Raw genomic sequence first — 22,430 nt, 5'->3', positions numbered from 1 at the left:
TTCAAATATCTACACTGTATAGGTGGGGTCACCAAACTTATTTTTTTTTTTGTAACTCGGTCAACATTCACGTTTTCAAATGATCACTACGACTATATTCCTAGAAAATCACAATGCCCCATTATTGATTTAATCTGCGTCTATTTTTAGAACAACTGCTACTCATATGGATCCTTGATGCCACCATGACCGACAGTGACCCCCTTATGTGACGGTTCAATTGATGTTTGGAGGTTTGATTAGTATGCCATACTGTAACTAAATCGAACACATTAGATTTGATTAGTATGCCATAAATACGTAAATCCAATCCATTTCCTGTTAATCAAGCTAAAACCTCATCAGATGACTTGCAGTACATCATATGCATGCTCACAATGACATTAATCACTTGCACTGTATACAGTATAAACCAGCACAAACAGTTGGTTTTGTTCTTTGAACAAAGTGATGTTCATGCACGACTCATTTTGTACACCAGTAATAAACATTGATGTCTTGAATTTTTTTATTTTTTTTTTTCACTAAAGAGGGGTTCGGTGAATGCGCATATGAAATTGGTGGGGTTCGGTACCTCCAACAGGGTTAAGAACCACTGCAATAGGTGGATACAAATGTTCATTGTACCTTCTTCTGCCATCTAGTGAAAGATCATTTAATTGCGCTCCCTGTCATTTTATGCACCGACCCTAGATAGATGCAGCACATTTGGAGATTGTCCGAATACTCATTCATCCATTCATCCATTCATCCATTCATTCATTCATTCATTCATTCAATCCATCAGCCCAGCTCCATATTCTTTTTAAAAATGCAACGTTTGTATAGCAGTGCAGCTTTTAAAAACTACATTAAATAAGAACTTTTTTACAGAATTACTTTTACTAAGATCTTGTATTGCTCTGATTATTTTTAGCAATTATAATGTTGCGGTAAACGAGAGAGAGAGAGAGAGAGAGAGAGAGAGAGAGAGAGAGAGAGAGAGAGAGAGAGAGAGAGAGAGAGAGAGAGAGAGAGAGAGAGAGAGAGAGAGAGAGAGAGAGAGAGAGAGAGAGAGAGAGAGAAAATGAAGAATGTCGAGGTTTCTTCCAACCACTAGTTTCTGCCAGTTAAGAGTGTATTTCTTCAAACAATGAGATCAAATGAGTCCAAATGCGAGTGCTTTGGTCGCGGTGCAACTGAAAGGCAACACCCTTATGCGTGTTGAGGCAACAGGAGGCATCATGTCTGATGGAGAGCGACGCCCCTTCTGACGGCTCCTCTCCTCAGCACCACTTTCACGTCTTTGCTCAAAAAGCTCCATCAAGTTACACGTATTCTCATCAAAACCGGAAGTACTGCAAGCATCAAAATCAATAATAACCGCATAGCATGTGCTGACCTTTTATTAAAACAATCAATCAAACGTCGATATACATATATTAGCATGGTGTTATTAGAGAACAGAATTAAGATCGTAACGACTGTGTCGGTTTGGCATTTTAAGCTGAAAATAACTGCAGAATAACGGAAGTATGTTGTCCTAATTTACTAGTATTGACGCAGATTCCTTCTTGCAGGCCACCCCAACCCCTCCCGGCATCCCTCACTCGAATGCTCCGCGGTGACGCAGGGCAATGGGGAAAAACTGTGACTGGAGGGGAGGAGCGCAGGGCACGGCAGTGATAAGCAGGAAAGACTTTTGATTGATGCACGACCTCAGACGACACGCGTGTCAATTACAATCATATATGTAACCGAGGGTGCTCCTCCGCGCGTAACTGTAAGAAATCAACATCGTTTTAGGGCGGATCACTTGGATACACTCCCAGGTAGGCTTCGTCATAAGTGGCTTCATTCAAAAAAAATGCTGACACTCACGCGACCATATCGAATAAAATCTGTGATGGGCGGACGCGTCTTTTTTCGTGTCGCAGACTTTCCATCATGAACTACCTTCGTCGACGACTCTCGGACAGCAATTTCATGTCCAACCTGCCCAACGGCTACATGGGCGACCTGCAGCGCGCCGAGCCCCCGCCTCAACAGCAGCAGCAGCAGCAGCAGCAGCAGCAGCCGAGCCCCGCAGTGTCCCCGGGCCCGTCGGAGAGGCGCCAGCCTGTCGGCCAGCAACAGCCTGCGGGCGGAGGCTCCGGCTTCTTCTCATCCCTATCCAATGCTGTCAAGCAGACCACGGCCGCCGCCGCAGCCACCTTATCGGAGGCGGCCGATCGGGCGGGGGTCTCTAGCAGCGCTAAGATCCTCCTGGTGGTTGACGACCAGCAGACCGACTGGTAAGAGCAGTGGCGCAGCCTCATCTAGACTGCAATGTTTTGTTTTGCCATAACGTGGACAGATTCATCAGGCACGTCAGACATTCATCAAGCGTCTAATGCACAGGTGTCCTGCATGTTAACCTTTGTTGAACAGTATCAGCAGTGGGGGTTGTTTTTTTCCTCCCCAGAAATAGTCATACATGCATGTTCTGCATGCAACACAGACACCAAAGATAAAGATCATTTTCACCCGGAAATATAATAAACACATTTGTTACTGCCACCGTATTCTAGTTTTACATTTGATATCCAAAAATTAAAAATAGGCCAAACAGGGTAGGCCACTGTAACTGATATAAGCATGATGATGCAGGTTTTGATGTCAATCCATCCATCAGAAACAAATCTTGCAAATGAACGCAAGATATTGGATGCGTGCCTGTCACTTATTGTATTTTTTATTTGAAAGGTTAACAGGATATTTTAATGCAACTGATACAAGTTTAATGCAACTTTTGTGAAAGGAAATGATTGACAATGAAAACATTTGGCAACAATATGTTTTACAATATTATTGGTAAGACAATTATTATTATTATTATTATTATTATTATTATTATTATTATTATTATTTCAGTGCTCAGATTTGATTGAAGCTTGATATTTTAATTGAATTTTATTATGTTCAAGTCAGTTTCAGGATTTAAAGTTTAATTTCATTCCCTGTTCCACACACAGGGTGAGAGTTTTCAGAGGAAGAAAGGTCCACGGTGGTGAATATGACATCAAGGTTGAACAGGTAGGTTTTACATCATATATCATCACTATTGTTGAGATTTCTCTTTCTCTGTTGCATATAGAGACATTCAAAAGGTTGTCGTGCTCCTTCTGCCTGTCTTGGTCACTTTGTTTGTCTTCTAATTTTGTCCATCACACAAAAAAGAAATTTGTTTGTTGTGACTAAATCTTGTCACTGTCGTTTTTAGGCAGAATTTTCCGAAATCAACCTGGTGGCTGACTCATCAGGTACCTACACAGTCAGCATTGACGCAATTAGGAACGGCCACAAGGTTACTAAGTAAGTGTCAGTTCATTCTAGATTGGTGTTTATGTTGATGTATATACGTAGTATAGGCCACACACACAAGAACTGAAAATGGGAAGTTACTTTATGATATTTTTAGGGTTTTTTTGTAGTCATTATGGACTTGTCTGTCTGTTGTAGCTCATCTCAGAGTTGATATGGATAAGGTCTGGCAAATACAAGCCAGTTGAGTTCTTCCACACCAAGCTCATCCAACACCTTTGTTTGCAATGGTGCACATACATGTTGAGACAGAAAAAGAGCTGGCTCAAACTATTATAGCAGTTTGCTCCCAAAGTCACCTGGGATAAACTCAAGCACCACCTCTGACCCTCATTACGAAGGACGATTTCGAAAACGGATGGATGTTTGAGTTTTGTATTGTCTTTTGACCATAAATTCTATGATCACACCATGCGTCTGATATTTTTGACCTTCTTTGTAACTTTTTGTTACTGTTATATTCCAGATCCTTCAAACCAGACTTTGTACTGATCAGACAGCATGCCTTCAGTATGGACAAGAACGGAGACCACCGCAACTTAGTTATTGGTCTACAGTATGCAGGATTGCCAAGTGTGAACTCTTTACACTCAGTCTACAATTTCTGTGACAAACCATGGGTGGTGGGTTCTTTGATATTATTAACCTTATTCTAATTGATGAGTCACATTGATATTGGGGGGAAAATAAGCTTTATGAATTGTTTTTGCTTTTTGTAGTTTGCGCAGATGTCGAGGCTACACAAACTGCTGGGTCCAGAGGAGTTCCCACTAATTGACCAGGTTTATTATCCAAACCACAAGGAAATGGTAAATTATGAAATCTGCTTGCTTCTTCCTCATTAGCCCCCCCCTTATTCCATCGTTTGTACATCCTGAGACCAATCACATGTGTTCTGTGTATTGAGTTTGGGATTAATTTGGGTTTCTGCATTATAACATTGGACAAGAACCAGATTCACTGTTTTTAGTGTTCTAACACAAGTGCTCATTTTTAAATCATATGAATGTGATATCATTTCATACAATTAAAAATGTCCAGCAGAACTGCAAGAGGAGTGATTTCTTCTTCAATTAATTTATGTTCACTCTTTTTTTAGATAACCTCCTCCCAGTTCCCTGCTGTGATAAAGATGGGCCATGCTCACTCAGGAATGGGAAAGGTGGAACTATATTTCTAATTCTTCAATTAGAACACATGAGAACATGCTAACTTTTTTATATTTCGATGTTTGCTACCATAGGTGAAAGTAGACAATCAATATGACTTTCAAGATATCGCAAGTGTTGTTGCTCTGACGAAGACATATGCTACATCTGAGCCATTTATTGATGCCAAGTACGATGTCCGCATCCAGAAGATTGGTGAAAATTACAAGGCCTACATGTGAGTGGAACCATTAGTTAAGCAACTGTCTGTAGAAAAAGCACATGCTCACATGGTTTTATAATCATTAAAAGGAGAACATCCATTTCTGGCAATTGGAAAACCAACACGGGCTCATCAATGCTTGAGCAAGTTGCCATGTCAGACAAGTAAGATTTCACATTATATTAGTTGCACTTGATTGGTTCTTGTACTGTACAGTGCATCATTCAGGCCAAGATTTATGCTTGACATGATATCGCAGGTATAGAATGTGGGTGGACACTTGTGCCAACATCTTTGGAGGTTTGGACATCTGTGCTGTGGAGGCTCTTCATGGTAAAGATGGAATGGACTACATAATAGAGGTACGTGAGAGCAAGGAAATCTGATCAAAAACGTGCTAGGTGTGTAATCCAAAAGGTGATCTATGAATGCACTTTGTTTTGTTTTTTACCAGGTAGATGACTGCTCAATGCCACTGATCGGTGATCAGCAGGACGAGGATCGCACACAGATTGCAGAACTGGTGGTTTTGAAAATGAACCAAATGATTCTACCAGCTTCAAGCTCCTCCACAGGCCGCATCACAGCAACACAGGTGCACAAAACATCGAAGTGTAATAGCAGAAATCCATCCATCCGCCCGTCCATCCATCCATCCAGTATCGGAACCACTTTGGGTACAATTCAACCCAAAATAGCAATGTATATAAACTACTGTATATTATGCGGGGTGCACATTGATGTATGGTACTGTATGTATATACTGAATATATTTAGATACTTGAAATTAGTATATTTTATATTCTAGAGTTGTAACATAAGTTAACATTTTGATTGATCTCTTGATCATTCGTTGGGGCTTTATTAGTAGTATTATTCATATTATTAATAGTAGTTGTAAAATAAAAAGTCATTGAAATGTGGTTTGATTAAGTGCATGCTGCAATCTCATGTCATATACACTTTTACTTGATATGCACTTTGCGCACATCACAATTGGCCCCACGGGGTCAGGAGCCAGGTCTCGCTCCGCTGAAGCAGAATGTTATTTTAGAGTCAGTGGAAAATTTGAGCCCTGTATGATGATTGGCTTCTGTCATGCAAAAATAGTAAGGGCAACAGGAAACATTCTACTTGAGGGCAAAGGTAAAAGTCACTTTTAATTGACTTATCTTATGCTTGATGTTCATGCATTTTTTTACTGCTTGCATTTTAGAAAGCAGTATCACCTCAGCCTGTCTCCCAACCTAAAGTTCCACAGTCTCAACACAGACCCTCACCTCAGGGTAAGAAAGTGTTAAGTATTTGCTATCACACTGTATTGTAAATTATTACTTTTTTGGCATCACAAAACTGGAAAAGATGTATTTAGTTCAACAGATAATGGTTGCGCGTGGTAGCATTCTCACAGCGCATACACGTTGTGTGTTCATCAAGGGCGGTTAAGAGTAATAAATTAAAACAGAAGCTGAATCTCAGTGTTATTTATTTATTTATTTATTTATTTATTTATTTATTTATTTATTTGAGGGTAGGGGGGTGTGGGTGACTTGCCATTTAAACAAGGTCCATATAATGTATTGTGATTGTCGTTTCCAATCAGGTGGTCCTCAACAAGGTGCTACTGCACAGGCCCAGCAGCCTGCAGTGAGCCCGGGTTCAGCTGATCCCAGTTCCCAGGCCAAGGCCAACCAAGGGCCTCCAGGTCAGGGAGCTCCTCAGCAAAGCCAGGGAGGCTCTCCCCAAACTCAGAAGCAACAGTCTGCCACACAACAACAACAAAGACCTCCTCCAGGGGGTGCTGGTCAGAAACCTCAGCAACAAAGACCCAGCCAGCCCCCCAGACAGCAATCACAAGGGGGGCAGCAGAGAACCGCTGGTCAGCAGGGGCGCACTGGTGCGACCACCACCCAGCAGCCACGGCCAGCCGGCCAGGGCCAGGGGGGTCCTGGGGGACGCCCACCACTGCAACAAAAGCCCCAGCCCCCACAAAAACCTAGCCAGGACAACACAGCAGGGGGTGGTTCCCCACAACTGAAGTAAGTAAGTGTAGTCTGGACATCACATATTCTTTACTGATCATTTTTTCTCTCTCATTTTTATTAACGTGAACCTCTCAAATGTCACTCTTTGGCACTGATATGTGCATGAGATACATATGTTTTCTGTTTGTTATGATTCACTGGAATATGCATGATTTTTGTTTTTCAACAATTTCAAAATGTTACATATCAGTGACGATGACACAGCAAATGAACACTTGCTGAAGGTGATGCTCGGTTGTGCATTAAAAAAATTGGTGCTACCATAAAAACTTAAAAGCAAGTTAAGAAATTTCTGAAATACATATTGCAGTGCAGTTTTGTCTTTTACCATTGTAGAATGTGGCACAGTGGTAAAAGAAAATCTACCTCAGAGTGTTGAGGTTAGCTTTCCAAAACTAGGTTCTGGCCCTTCGCGTGTACTTTGCATCTACTCCATCAAGGTGTTGGAGAGAGACTGGCTCATGTTTCTGTGCTTGTGGATGCCAAAAGTGTTTGTTGCAGTGCAAGTCAGGCAAACTCACTCAAGAATGGGTACAACGTTTCTACTACTAGGAAAATCACCTCATGCAATTATATATGAAAAGATAAGCGGTAAAAACAACAATAAATAAATTGAGCTCTTTGATTGAGGCAGTAGATCAAATGAAATGTGTCTACCAAGCATCACATAGCATCCAGTAACATTAATCATATCACTTTTAAGAATACCCTTGAATGATATAGTGATAAGGACTGCACTTTTTTGAAAGCTCATCCTCTCTTTCTTCTCTTTATTCACCATGGTCCAGTCTTTTCATTCCATGGGTTTGCTGCATGATAGGCCATCTATTGCCATCTGCTCTCTTTATAGCAAATCCCAGTCTCTTACCAATACCTTCAACATTCCAGAAACCCCAGCGCCACGAGCCACCCTTAGCCAGGAGGAGGTTAAGGCTGAAACCATACGCAATCTACGCAAATCTTTTGCCAGTCTCTTCTCAGACTGAAACGTCATCGGGATCATTATCATCATTACCCCCCCACTCTCACTCGAAGAAAAAAGGCCTGGCATAGAGCACGACTGATTCCTTCTGCTCCCTTTTGGCAAGATGCGGTCCCCATTTTTAAAAAAACAACAACATGACATTGAAATGTACATATTTACTGAAGAGCGCCTATTCGAAATTGAAAGCTAGAAAGAATACAAACACTTTAATGTAGGCACTTAAGTCTGACACATTCCTGACTAGCCACAATCTTAAATCATTACACATACAATACACAAAAGCTTGTACATGCATGAGCACACACAAACAAGAATGGCAGCAAAATACTATACTTCCACTTGTTTATTGGCACTGCACCTCTTAAGCTCAAGCAATTTTATTTTGGTGTACTGACCAACAAAATCTATTCCTCTCATAGCTGCACACTATGGTATAGAATGTGTTTGATTGTTGGCCCGTGATGTTTTAGCTGCATGTCAACAGGGGACAATGGTTGAGTTTTCCAATAATACAAATTGGTGCTTGTAAATGTATTCTTATGTATTTCAGCGAGTTTAAATAAGCCTGTCGATCTTGCGTGTTGCCCCTGCTTTCCTCCATTTTTTTTTTCTACTCGCACAAAAAACAAAAGCTAAAAAAACGTCTGATCAAATTGAGCTGTCCTATTGATGTCCACTTGATTTTGGGAGTCTTCCATTCTGTTTAATGTGGTTGTTTACCAATAATGAAGGGAAAAGCATGCATTCAAATGAGGTAGGAGTGTTTTTCTTATTTGCACACAACTGAACACAGAATTATACTTGAAATATAGTCAATATTTTCAGGTTTTATTCAACTACTGTACCAATTGACAAAGCAACAACACGGCTTTGGCTCGGAAAAAGAGAACGATGCACTGGACCGCTGCACAGAAAGATGCAATTAGCAAAATATTCACATACTTGCCACACAGCTCCTCAATTTAAAGCAATGTAAAGTATGACTAATAAATAAAAATCATGCACCTGGTTGCCTGGGTGTGAGCAGAGGGCTTCCCCCCCCCCAAAAGATACTAAGCCAAGGACTGTCACGTATGGCCCTTCTGCAAAATAAAGACATACTTTGCTTATACTTGTATTTGCAGACTTGTAGTCGATAAAACACGTGTGGTGATGTACTGTGGTTGTTTCTCCTCTGCACCGACAACCATATCTTTGGGCAGAAGTGCATTTGTACATCCTGACTTTAGGAAAAAATTAACTCTTCACTTATCATTTTCTAGGCACTAAAATGTCTTCCAGAGGGAAATATTCCCACTTGAATGTGCATCTATTATGGCAATACCTTGCTTTCAAGAGAAGACCCAAAGTGAAAATGAGTCCTGGTTACCCAGTAGTTTCCTCATGCTGTCCTTGTGTGTTGTAGCTACATAAAGTGACCCCTTGTGCTCTGTGGTGCATAAATGTGTGAATGTTCCGTAACTGTGTTGCGCAGAATTCTGACTGATGCAGATTGTCGCCTTTATTATTCTCCTGCTATCTGTGCTCGTTAGTGTTTTGTGTCTTTCGGAACCTCATTTTAATAGATAATAATTGAATGATTTTATTGTGCAGTTGTGTCTGAATGATTTTAAAAGTATTTCTTTCATGAGGCAATATGGTGCTTGTGAGTTAATGCATTAATGCTTCAGAAATTTGGAGTGACTCTTTAGTGTGCATGAGAATTTTTGTATTTTTTTATTTATTTCTTCTTTTTAGGACAATCCATCATGTCACTTAAGGTGACAGGTAATTGTAAGTGTTTGTCACATGTTGTTATCTATTGTTAGATATTGTTTTCCTATTTGATGTGGTATACCTTGCCACTGACCTCTGACACAGCAGTCGTTATTTTTTGTTTTGATCAGATTTCATTTATGATGGCCTTTTTGACTGTGAATGTAAAGTCTTGCTTTGTTTATGCATTGTTTATTAATTGTGGAAAGATAAAATTCTTGTAGTGTTGAGTGGGATATTGAAATGATTGTTGATCGCCTGTCACATATAAAAAAAAAATCATAGATGTAAATGCAAATAAATCAACGCTGAAGTGCTGGCTTAATGAAAATATATAATGTAAATCATGGTGGATTATAAAAGTATATGTAAATTGATGTCATATGCAATGTTTGTATTATATGATGTGCAAATTAATGTTATTGAAGTATGCACATGCCCAATAAAGTCAATAACTAAACAAATAAAGTTGACTCTAATATACAGAATACAATTTTAATTATCATTATTATTGTTATATTATTAATCGTTATTATCATTTTAATTATCATTATTATTGTTATATTATTATTATTATTAATGTTATTATTATTTTTGCTATTGTTACGTCATTGTACTTGTAGGAATCTGACCACAAGGTGGCGTAAGCCTACATTTGTAGCGTCTTAATTGCCTGCAACTGATAAAAACAAGTTACTATATACATAATTTATGGGACTAAGAGCATCTGAACAGTTTGAATATTTATTGCTTTACATTTGCATGAGCTGTTCCTTCGTATCCACACGCTTTGAAAATTGCCAAACACTGCATTGCATTGTTGTAAGAGAAGTAGGAATGGAACTGCTTTCATGATAAATTTGTGAATCTGCTCATTGTATGTGCGCCCACTGGAGATAAATGAGGCTCTTGTGAGAAAGCACTGCTTGCTTTATTATTCAAACAGCACATTAATACTATTCCTTACAATACTGTAATGTATGACAGAAACTTTTATTGGTTCTACTGATAACTACATTTATGGTATGGGGAGCGTACTTTGCAAATGGTTAGCACATCCACCATAGTTCAGAGGTCAATGGTTTGAATCTTGGCTGCGGCCTTTCAGGGTAGCTTTTTCAATGCATATTCTCCCCGTGCATGTGTGGGTTTTAGGTACTTGTAAAAACATGCATCTTGACTCCTCGGATAATAGTACTATAAATTGTGAATGATTGTTTGTCTCGAATTGCCCTCCATTTTTCTGGCAACAAGTCGAGCGTGTGCCTGCTGTCAGCTGCAGAATAGTGATGGTAAAGTGGTAAAGAGAATGGATGCTTATGCGGGTTCACTCATTTTATGTTTCATTCAGCTATACAGCTCAGCACTTGAAAGTCCCATCCAATCCTATTAACTCAGAACATAGATCACAAGACGGCCCTTTTTGTTTCACATCACCAGAGGAGTGAAAGCGGTTTTACGTATTATATGCAAAGGAATATCGACTTTATGCAGTATTTTCATAGAATGTGAGATTAATGGCCTTGTGTCTTAAAACAGATATGGAGTCTCACTCATAGTGTCTCCTCCTAGATCCACTATTGGTTGACTAAATGATGGCTGTTTTATGTAGTGTGAAATAGTTTGCAATTCTTCACCAACAAATCGATGTATCTATTGCAACAAAAGTTTTCTTTGCAGACTTAAGTGCCAGGAGAGCAAAATCCAAATAACAGGGAAGGTACTGTATATGACTCCTCTCGAAAAGGTCAGTTTGTTTTTACAGCGCTATATGCTTGCTTGCATTTCTTATCTAAGATGCCCAGGAGTCCATTTAATGATTTCACTGTAAATTAAATTTGCTTTGAAGGGGTGATGCCCAGATGACTAGAAAAGAGATCTTTACTGATGGACACATCTGCCCTATAAAATGTAACATAAATAAATGAGATGTCTCATACAAATGTTTTAGCCATTCACTTTCGGACTTGACAATATCACAGGTTTCAAGTCAATTACTGAAGGGAAGTGCTTAATTGCGAACAGAAAAACAAGAAAAGATAGAGCGTTCGGGCCTCACAACTTCTTCAAGAGCTAGGTTATTTCGAGAGCTGACCCATTTAAACAGCCCTGTGACGCTAAGAATACACGTGCATCTGGATGACTGCAGCTGCCTACCACAATGAGTAATTACATGCTGTCCATTTAAGGTGCAATTAAATTGGCAAATTGAAGAAAATGTCAAAGCTGATTTGCAAGATTTATTTGATGGGGTGGTTCAGCAACATAAACGACCCCGGTTGATTGCATGTTTCATTGTGTTTTGCTTCATTATTTATTATTTTTAATCAGACAGAGAGAGCTGATCAATGAAATGATTCTTAACACCTTTATAAGAAATTGAATCTCATTCGCTAACTTCAGTAGTTCCTGAAAGGTTTTCTTTTCCTCCCTACCAACAAATTGATGATGATAATGAGTTAGAGCAGTATGCTTTACTATTTGAGAGTATGTAATCAGTGCATTATTCACTATTCTTGTTTTCCTCAGTTTGAATGGTAAAAATGACTTGTAGCAGTCACAACACAAAACCTAAAGCCTTGGCCCATGAGGAGTAGGCCCATGCATTGTACCGTTCTCGAACTAAAGGGTAAACACCATCCATATTAAGAAGAGGATCACTGTTTCCTTCTCACTGAGGCACAAAAGCATTGTTGTCTACCATCTGATAAAATGGGACTTGAATGTGTATTGTAAAAAGACAAATAGTGAAATCAGTGTTTAAAGAACGAATGAAACTGTGACTAAGACCATTTTTCTGGAGGTGTGATGTGACTGTATTACATAAGAATTTTACAGAGACACAGTGCAACAGCAAATAATAAAAAAACAAAAAAAAAAAACTGAAGCACTTTACAAATGTATGATAAACTTGCACACATGACCGAGTCATTCGTTTGCCAAAATGGCAGATGAAGAAGGATGAGAGAGAAGTGTATGGTAAAGATTTAATTAAGCCTCACCATGAGATGTCGCGGAGTGACTCCAGAGAGCAGGACAGAGGAGTTTGTGTTTGCTCAGTGCAGCTGGGAATAATATCCACTCTATTCTAAACGTTGACCCACATGAGTGTGGGTAGTTGTCAAGGCATCTTCCATATTCCAAGCCTCCCGGAAGGTGTCTCCTTATGGTAAACCTTATGTTAACCGAAATGTTGGGTGGACATACTATAGAAGAGGTTCGATAGATATACACATGCCATAAAATACATAATTTGAGACTGATTCCCACTTCAAATACACCTGCACTGTGGTATATTTGCACATTGCTATGATTTTAAGCAATGAGATGGATTTTTATAGTCTGGATGATTCCCATCAGCACATTACTTCATTCCCTTTGAAATCTAGTCACTCTCTTTTGCTCCTACTCAGTGTGTGTTACCATGGTTACCACTCCCGAATGATTTGGCTTATACACAGATTTGTTGTGTTGTGAGTGTTACTTGGAGTAGATGGGAATGTTCTTTTTTTTAAACAGTCACAGTCGCTTTGCTTGATATGACGAGCCAGATTTAATTTAGAAGTAATACTCTGTGTGTGTGAGTGTGTGTGTGTGTGTGTGTGTGTGTGTGTGTGTGTGTGTGTGTGTGTGTGTGTGTGTGTGTGTGTGTGTGTGTGTCTGGGGGAAATAATATTCCATTCTAGTTGGCCTCAAAAGTCCTTCAGGTGGATGGATGGATGGATGAGGGGTGGGTGGATGGATGGATGGATGGATGGATGGATGGATGGATGGATGGATGGATGGATGGATGGATGGATGGATGGATGGATGGATGGATGGATGGATGGATGATGGATATATATATGGAAACTAGATATAAGCTATACAATAATATTTTAATCAAATCAGATTCAATACTTGTACAAAAAATGCTCCTGTAAATCTGCTTTATACTTTTGCTGAAATGAAGTCTGAGGCGAGGAAGTGGACAGAGGATTATGTTGTTGAAGAATTAAATGCTTCAAGTGGACTTTAGTTAAGAAATCCTTCAGACCGATAGAGCCAACATTTTCCTAAAACCTTTCCGTGTGGCTCTTACTCTCAGTGTACCACTGACATTAGATAGACCAACGTCACTATCTTATCTCATCTACTGCAATTATATCTAAGTCAAGAATTCTGCGTGTGAGATAGTAATATTCATTTTATATTGAGATGTGATTCCAACGTTTTGGTTTATGCTTGAAACTAGACGCATTACATTCACACAGCACTTACTATTTCACTGCAAATTACACCTATAATATTAATTATTCCTATTATAATAATTTTATGTCATGTTAAATAAATACATTTCTCTCTGTCAAAATAAATATCTTTGGAAAGGCCCAATATTTGGAAAAGGTGAAGAAAACATTCTTCCTGGAAGGCCATTGACATCATTACTATTTTCTGCGCTTGTCTTTAAACACAGTCCAGCCAAGATTGATTGGCATTAACAATTACAATACTGTTTTTCCTCTGACATGTATTGTCTTGAGAAAATGTGAGGTTGAATTCCGTTTCACTCTCTCTGGCTTTTTCGGTATGGGTGTATGCTTGAATGCAATTGGAGCGGTGGAAGCAGAGTGAAGCAGTGTTTCATTAATGCTCATACTTTGATGGATTGAATGGTTATTACGTCTTGAATAGAAGCACTTCTAATCAAGAGAGAGCTATTGATTTCCTATCCACAAAGCCTTCAAGGTGCCTGGGACACCTGCTAGCAGCCAGCTGACAGACACTTATGCCTGCAAACCAACAGCTGACATGAACTGATGCCAGTGCACAGTGCTGCATGAGGGTGAGTCACACATACGCACATATAATCCACTCCGTGGGGTTCTGAACGGCAACCAACGTGATTTCCACGGTACAGTCATACATGTGATTAATGCGGGTTTGCAGTATTGTTTTGGAACAAAGGTGCACGAGTTAATTTGTGCTCTCCATCAAAGATATACGAGCAATTAAACATCATATCCTGCCACAGAATCAGTTCCAGGCTGATCAGCATGGCTCGTCTGTTGTTGTGATTTGTATCCATCGTGGGAGCGCTTCACTAAGCACATTTCCTGCAGCAGTCGCACGCCGTGGGCGGGATGGGGCTCACAGCCAACTGTCCCCGCCATCGATTATAATGATGCAGATGCGCTGGTAAGGTGAGAATGACGACACAAAGGGTTAAAAGAAGCCCCAACGAAAAAAAAGATGAGTAATACATTTTATAGAGAATATGTTTTAATTTATACATTTTGAGAATCCGTACCAATAATTGCACCATGGTTTGTTTGCTATTTGTGTGATTGCAAATTTAATGATAATAAATATGGCCTCGGTGTTTCTTTATTCCGGTCAAGAATCTATGCCTCAATCATTTTTGGTTTCTTTTTTTAGAGATTTAAAAACACATTTTGAGGTGTTTTTTTTTTTTTCAACCCTTGCCTTAGTATATGCGAGGGTAATTGTAAAGTGGAACGGAAATGATAGATGGATTTCAAAATCTTAAGAGAATGTAGATTTTAAAAAACGTGACATGCATTTGCAGCCCCTTTTATTCTTATATCTCTAGATAAAAAAACAACCAACTGCCTAGAATTTAGTTGAATTATAAACAAAATATCCTAAGATTTGGACAGCTCTAGGAGCGACCTTTTAACCTTTTTGAGGCACTGTATGTCTTTTTATTTTAACATCATTTTATCAACCACAGATATTGAAAAAAATGAAAGCACCTATTTTTGACAAAGCCAGATACGTATGTAGAGGATTAGCGCCCGCCCACTCCTGATTTGTTCAGTTCAGTTCATGAACCGTAAATGATGAAACTGACGGATCACTTGGCGGATGGACTTCTCCATCCTTATTCACGTGCACGCAACGCGCGCGCGCACACACACACACACAAACGACGTAACCACGCCTCTCGACGCAGACTCAGTTACGTACCCCCTCCTCTTCCTCCATCACGTACAAACACACCCCCGCACGCTCTGTTCCACATTAAACACGAAAAGGGGGAGCGTTTTGAGGTGAAGCTGAGATGTAAAGCATCCGAGACTGGAGATCGACGCATGGAGGCTCCCCAGCAGGTGCGGCGAGCTGCAGTACACATTCGCCTCCTCCTCTTACTCCATCGCCGCCCGTTTCATCTGATCAATGGCACGGTAAACCGGTAAGACTCGACCTTCACTCGCCAAGTCTTATTTTTGCGAAGTTAGCCCCAAAGTCAAGCCGTTGTCCCGGTTCGAACCCGATGATTTTGTTTTTCCCCCTTTCCTGCGCAAATGATGTCATTGGGACCACATCGGATGCATCGGGCCCATGGTGCCGCAGCACCAAAATGTCACACTACTCTCAAATGAGACGATTAAACACCGAGCCAGGGTTTGCAAGCTTTAAGGAATGTCTAACCTCATTCTCGAATGCAGTAACGCGGGTTGTGCATTTGGTTGCTCGAATAGCCATAAAAGGATTCAAATGTACGTCCAAACATATACAACATCATCAAGGCCTACTTTATGATGACAAAATAATAATAATAATAAAGAAACAGGATTGTGTTGCAAGTTCAATTTGCTGATTCAGTGTCCATTTTGTCAGAGATTTTGGCTCTTGTGTGGTGAATGGTGCTGTGTGCAGTAACTATGGAGACAGGATGTGGCATGCGATTTTAAAACTTGAGGGGTGAGAAAGAAGAAAGAACGAAAGAAAGGGGTTGCACATCTATTGAGGAGCTGCATTTGAGCGTGAATAAAAAATAACTTTGCAAAACCAAAGTACAGGCACATCAGTCATTTAACTACTTTGGAGAAAACCCGAAATATTAAGTGCAAACCTGGAAACTGATTCTGCATGGGCTTGTGGAAGTTTGCCAAGGGTGGTGTGTTTTTTTCTCTTAATTATTTTTGATGCACATAATTAAAGCTTGTATTATCATATGATTTGACTTGACTTGACTTGATTATGTGTCAGGAGTGCAGTCATCTTATCACAGTGAATTCATTGTAGTTGTATTGTACAAGTAAAACAGCTTGATTCAACTGCCCACTCCTATTTAATACACTTAGATAAGTGCGGGACAAATAGCTTGAAGTACAATGACAATACAATGTAATTATTATGAAAAGAAAGTCCGATTTTTTTCAAGTCTGGTATTTAAAATTAGAGGTCTAATATATAATGATGATATAAAATTATAAAGTTTATATTTCTCCAACAAGTCATATCATAATAATAATGAGCATTTTCACATATGGTTTTGTAAATCAGGCCCACAAAAAGAAATTTGCAGCATTATGGGCTCAGCTGCTGAGATTTTGTGAGTGTGAGCAGACGTGATATCTAGGTGTGTTGGCGAGACATGGCAGGGACATGGCTGGTTAGTTCTCTCTCATGACAGTGAACAGATGGCAGCTCAGGGTTAGCTCATGGGTGAGGGCCAACAAGAGACCTTATCTGTCCATTACAAATGGAAAAAAAAAAAACGGTTTGTGTTCAAACACCCAAGAAATAGGCCTAGTAAAATATTCACAGTTCTTCATCTTGAGTTTGATTGTCTTTTTCATTGGACTTGTCATTTGTTTGAACAACTTGATTTTATAGTAGTGCTACTAATGTTTTTTTCAATACATCAATATATAGTCATTGTCTGTCAACATTTTCTTCCTGGGGGAGTTCTACTGAAACAAAATGACATTTTTGATGAGGATATTATTTTGAGTCTTTTTTCAGTCCACATAATTAAAATGGAATACTGTTGAAAATTCCTTCATCTACATTTTTTACAATTGCAAATTTGTAAACCTGTTTGTGAACGTTCCATAATACGGCATGAAGAAAGAACCCATTAAAATTTGTATCTGAGTAAAAGTTTTCATACATCAGTATACTCCTTCTAACACTTGGACTTTTTTATGTCTTTGAATTTTTTTCAACCCCCAAAATATTAATGGCAGCGCCAGTCTGATCATCCTCGTTCATGAACCAGGACATAGTCAGCTAACTAACAAACGACAATCCACAGCTTTATTTTCAGAAACAGGTCTGTGCTGTGACGCATAGTGACGCACTAGCAGTGGGTGCCAGGTACAAGCCATTCACGCAGTAATGTGTATTTACATATTACATGTTCGTAGTCTATAGTCTCGAGGTCATAGAGTATTTGACTCAACGTATCTTTTCCTTCCTTTAGGTTTTGTTGAAATGTCACACTGAATGGAGAGCATTGAAGTTCCATTAAGATGACCCGGACACATCCTCCTGATATCCTGACATCAACTCTTTACCAGGACATTCCTTTATATCCAACCACCGAACACGTCAGTTCTGCTCACTCTTCATTGCAGTGTGACTTGAAGATGATTGATAAAGCAGAAATCATCAACAAAAGACACTGCCGCAGCTTTGATTTTCTTGAATCACTGGACGACCCACAGTCAGCGTCTTCCCCAATGGAGTATCCTTTTAAGCGTCCAGAACAGCAGACATTACATAAAGATCTAACATGGAATGGACTGGATCAACCAGGATATCTTCGCTTCTCATCTCCAGATTTGTTTAACTCCAGGCAAATCCAACGACAGACCAGTCAAGACAAAACCAGCCACCTCACATGGTCGGATTCTGTAAATAGAAAAAGATCTCGAAGTGCTCCCAGAATCAAATCGACTCTCACTCCTGTGCCCATCTCTGTGTCTCCTCTGGAGGCCAACCAAGCCAAGGACGCTCCGGACACTTTGAGGTCCTCTGAAACACAAAGAGAAGCACATTCCTCCAACAAAGCATTTTTGAACGAGGTCCACCCTATTAAACTGCAACCTAATTCTCCCCTGTATGTCTCTGATTGTTTTAATGAGGGTAAATCAGAAAAAACAACCGCAACGCCTCACGTCAGGTGCCGTGTGGACATTAAACCAGATGCTGCTGTGCTCCAACACACATCGAGACAGGTCCCCAATCTACGTCCTGAACGACTCGCTTGGCAAAGATTCTCACAGGCTAGTAGCAGTCGAGGTTTGTACGTACCACGGCAGATTTCCTCACCAACACCAACTCCAAGTGAATGCTACAATGGAGATTTCCGACCAGGATATCACTATGCTACAAGCATGTCTCCTGTTTCTTACCAGCATCAAGACATGTACCGAATGCCATCACAAACAGCAATGTATCTAAATCAGGAACAAAGAGCTTACTCAAACCCAAACATCCCAACAAAGTTCTTCTACACAGAGGACCCAGTTCGCTATCCGGTTCATCCCTACACAAGGGCATACTTTCAGGATGATAGATCCAGTTTAGCCAGCCGTGGAAGTACTATGACGAGTCAGTATGATCCAAGGAATCGATGGGTACACACGCTTCCCCTCAGGTCATATTTCGCAGATACAAACCAAGAGCCATCACACTCTGTATATAATACACCCTACCCTATGAGTGAGGCAGGATCCTGCTTTTCTCAAACCCCATCAAGCACTTACTTTGGGGATGACCCCCGTTTCAATCCATACCACCAAAGTTGCTCAAATTTATATTATAACAAGCCGTTTAATTCTCCTGAGGATCGGTACTTTCCATCAAGGCAATATCACACAGAAGGCAGAAGGCGCCCGCGAATGTCACAGGCTTTTTCAGACGATTGGTATCGCTCAAGTATATCTGGTTATTCCAACCAGTCTTCTCAGCTCACTCCACCAAGAGTCAGGGTTGACACTGGTATGCCCCCTTGGTATTCTAACTACAGCACGGAGACAAGTAGTCTTAGGACAGAGGCCAAAAACCACTCCAAGTCTTGGGACAATATTCTTTACCCTCGCCATGACAAAGACCAATCGGTGTTTCGTGGAAGAAGCTATGAGAACCTATTTTACCAAGGAAGGGACGGGGCATCTCCCAATGTCTCATCTCAACCCGTTATCCTGAACCTCTCAAGTTCTCCAAAGCGCTATGCTGCCCTGTCTCTGTCTGAGACGTCTTTAGAGCGAGGTCCAAGCAATCCGTGGAAGAATAGCAAGAGTGGCCACTGGTTTGTGACTCCTGAGATCACCATAACTGACAACGACATATGTGCAGGCAACCGTGAGCCGCGTGGTGTGCACGCTGTCAACTGGAATACGCTGGACGGTGAAAAGAAATTTGCGCCGAGAGTCATTGATGTTAAGAAGTCATTCAGCGCAGCAGAAATGACCAAAGAAAAGAAACGTAACAATGTCTCTCTTCAGCAGAGTCTGGAGCAACTTGATGAGTTGTTAGCTGACCTAGTGGTTGATTACAAGCCACCAACCAGCAGGAAGCCTAGTGGGGACTTTCTGGATCAGCTTAAACAACTGATTACTGAAGATGATGAAAAGGTCAGGGGATCTTCTGAGATTGATAATCTTGAATGCTTGAACACGCAGCTCCCATCTTCTAAATCCAGCCCGGACACTATCAAAGACCCCGATAGTGGGTGTGATGCTTTACAAAGAAGTGCAGAAGAGTGCTCTCCAGACCACAGCGTGGAGGAAGAAGAAACCATGGTGTGTGCTAACAAGAAGTGCAAACGTTCTGAAAATATGTTCAATGCATGCTTGTACTTCAAATCATGTCATAGCTGCTACACCTTTTATTGCTCCCGAAACTGTCGCAGGGATGACTGGGAGTCCCACAAGGAGACCTGTGTGTACGGCCGTTTGAGCAGCGTGTGTCGGCACACCATCAAGTTCTGCAGAGAAAAGTCAGAGATTCACAAAGCCTTCTCTCGTATTGCTAAAGCCGGTTACCTCTCCAGAGGCAGAGGTGTCCTCTTTTTGGGTTTTGCCAATCCAGAGACGGCTGACAAGTTTCTCCAAGTTGGACTTGAGGGCCTCGTCATGTCTCCCACATATCTGTCTCTCAGAGAGCTGGATGGCTTTAAGGACAACTTGGGCGAATACTGTAAGGAACTGCTGCAGGCGGGTAACGAATATGACCCCAGTGAATGTTTCCTCTTGAATGTATCTGTAGCTGTTGGTGAACTAGTGCCTAACAGACCCTCGCCAAGGGTCCAAACACCAACGGTTCGAAAATATGCAAAGGTTTCTTTGGCTTCTTCAAGTCCAGAAAAAAAGCTACTGAAGAAGGATAGTGAGATGGAAACTCTCATCCTCACTCCGCCTCCGGGAACGCCAGCTATTGACCAGGAGGGGGAGGAGGGAAGGAAAGCCAGGGAGGTGTGCTTTGTCAACATTCAGCGTGAGCTCAGGATCAGAGGTGTCTTCCTTCGACACGAGTACCCCAAAATCTATAATCAGCTATGTGAGTTTGTTGAGAGTAACAAAAGGTTCACCCCGACAACCATTTACCCATTAGATAAAAGAACAGGGCAACAGTTTATGTGTATGATCATGGCGGCATCAGAGCCGAGAACGTTAGACTGGGTGGACACCCCCCATCTCTTGGATGATATTATTTAGGACAGCACAGGAAAGGATTGATAATGATGTCAGTTACACAAAATGTAAATACTGTAAATACATTTAAATAGGCAATTTGAAGATTGCCTATGGCCAATTGCCCTCCTGTTCCACTGACCTTTAGCACACTGACACTGACCTATGCTAAACACATGCACACAAATATTCAACTCTTGCTTGGATTCTCTTGCTCTCAAAGAACTTTATAGACTGCATGCAAACTGGACACACAGCAGTCCATGTGTTGGAAAGTGTATGAATTATTCAGTTTCTTTTCAATGCGATAGATACAATGTACAAAGCACACAAAGTTTCTAGTATCCCATTTGCACATCGTTTTGCCTCCACATATTAGACACAAATATTCCTCAAAATTGCCCCCCCCCAAACAAATATATCTAGAATTTCCGTGATACCCTGTAACAGTAACATTACAACAGGTGACTTGTAGGTGAGAGTATATTCATTTAGTAAACGGTACTTGTGTGGATATTTTTACAAGAGTCTTTTAGTTATTGTTTGATAGAAAATGAAGTACAATCAAGACAGCATTTTACTTTTCCACTTGTGTATTTTAGATGAAACGTGCTTTGTTTGAAAGTGGCCTTCATTTGAAAATATGTATTTTAAATAAAGCAAAGTATAATTTTTAAATCTTTCTTCTGGCTTAGGAGGTGGTCTTAATTGCTTTAAATCACACATTTATTTTGCCTAAAGCATGTTATTTTAAATTCAGATATGTAAAAAAACATAATTTAAAATTCAATTTTAAACAATATTTACGCTATTATAATTGCTCTAAATTAAGAGAAAGTTACCTTATTAACGATTGAATAATAAACATTGTGTTTTTAGACAATATGCAATGCAATAGCAAAATAAACAACACAGTTAAAATGATTATCATTACTCATATGAAATAGTTCTTTTCAAACATGTTTTGTGAAGACACATTTTCTTTAAATGGTAAATAATGAGAATGTGCCGAAAAATCTGCAACGCTGAACCTAGATATATGCCTGCTTCTGTTGTTATTGCTGACTAAACTAAGATTGCTCTTTTACTGGATCTTATCTTTGTGCAAGATTAAAAAAATATATTTTGTGATGTTTATAACCTATATAGATATATATAATAAATGGAATTGAACAAATGAATTATTTTACTTGTATTTATTTCACATAAACATGTTTTAGTTTATTGATCTATGTAAATCCGTTTTGGTTTTTCCTATTTTTTCTGTTACTTTCTCTTTCTGTTTCTTCCATCAAAGTGAAAAACACTCGGGGGAGAAAATCTGTAAATTCTCTTTTTTTTTAAAATGATTTTTTTTCAAATGAAGTATAGCCTGATGCTCAGTTACAGTAATTTAGGTATATCATAGATCTTAAAAAAAGTAAAAAATATTCAGCTTCTTCGCCTTCACACGCAATTTCTCCAGAAATTGCAAATTCTGGTTTGTTTTGCTTTACTGAT

General features: G+C 40.0%; 2 protein-coding genes across 2 annotated transcripts; both read left to right on the top strand.

The window, feature by feature from the left end:
• The first annotated feature begins 1,926 nt into the window (after positions 1-1,926).
• syn1 (synapsin I) lies at positions 1,927-7,753 on the top strand. Its single transcript, XM_085909987.1, has 13 exons — positions 1,927-2,273; positions 2,994-3,054; positions 3,242-3,333; positions 3,809-3,965; positions 4,062-4,151; positions 4,442-4,504; positions 4,586-4,728; positions 4,803-4,877; positions 4,973-5,075; positions 5,168-5,308; positions 5,930-5,999; positions 6,317-6,752; positions 7,609-7,753. Exons 1-13 carry the CDS (start codon positions 1,927-1,929, stop codon positions 7,742-7,744), a joined length of 1,914 nt encoding a protein of 637 aa, XP_085766113.1. The 3' UTR covers positions 7,745-7,753.
• Positions 7,754-15,472: 7,719 nt separating this feature from the next.
• On the top strand, positions 15,473-22,097 carry unm_hu7912 (un-named hu7912). The gene is made up of 2 exons (XM_085910875.1): positions 15,473-15,694; positions 17,714-22,097. The coding sequence occupies exon 2, from the start codon at positions 17,763-17,765 to the stop codon at positions 20,952-20,954; it is 3,192 nt and encodes a 1,063-aa protein (XP_085767001.1). The 5' UTR covers positions 15,473-15,694; positions 17,714-17,762; the 3' UTR covers positions 20,955-22,097.
• The last annotated feature ends 333 nt before the right edge of the window (positions 22,098-22,430 follow it).

This window comes from Syngnathus leptorhynchus, chromosome 4, assembly GCF_054491065.1.
Source record: "Syngnathus leptorhynchus isolate UIUO chromosome 4, UIUO_Slep, whole genome shotgun sequence".
In the NCBI taxonomy this organism is placed as follows: domain Eukaryota; kingdom Metazoa; phylum Chordata; class Actinopteri; order Syngnathiformes; family Syngnathidae; genus Syngnathus; species Syngnathus leptorhynchus.
The sequence above is the reverse complement of the archived record's forward strand: the minus strand, read 5'-3'. Positions and strand labels throughout refer to the sequence as shown.

Coding starts and splice junctions, on each gene's coding strand:
- syn1 (XM_085909987.1), top strand. CDS start 1,927: ATGAACTACCTTCGTCGACGACTCTCGGACAGCAATTTCATGTCCAAC. Junction 3,334..3,808: donor AACGGCCACAAGGTTACTAA/GTAAGTGTCAGT, acceptor GTTATATTCCAG/ATCCTTCAAACCAGACTTTG. Junction 4,878..4,972: donor CAAGTTGCCATGTCAGACAA/GTAAGATTTCAC, acceptor ATGATATCGCAG/GTATAGAATGTGGGTGGACA.
- unm_hu7912 (XM_085910875.1), top strand. CDS start 17,763: ATGACCCGGACACATCCTCCTGATATCCTGACATCAACTCTTTACCAG.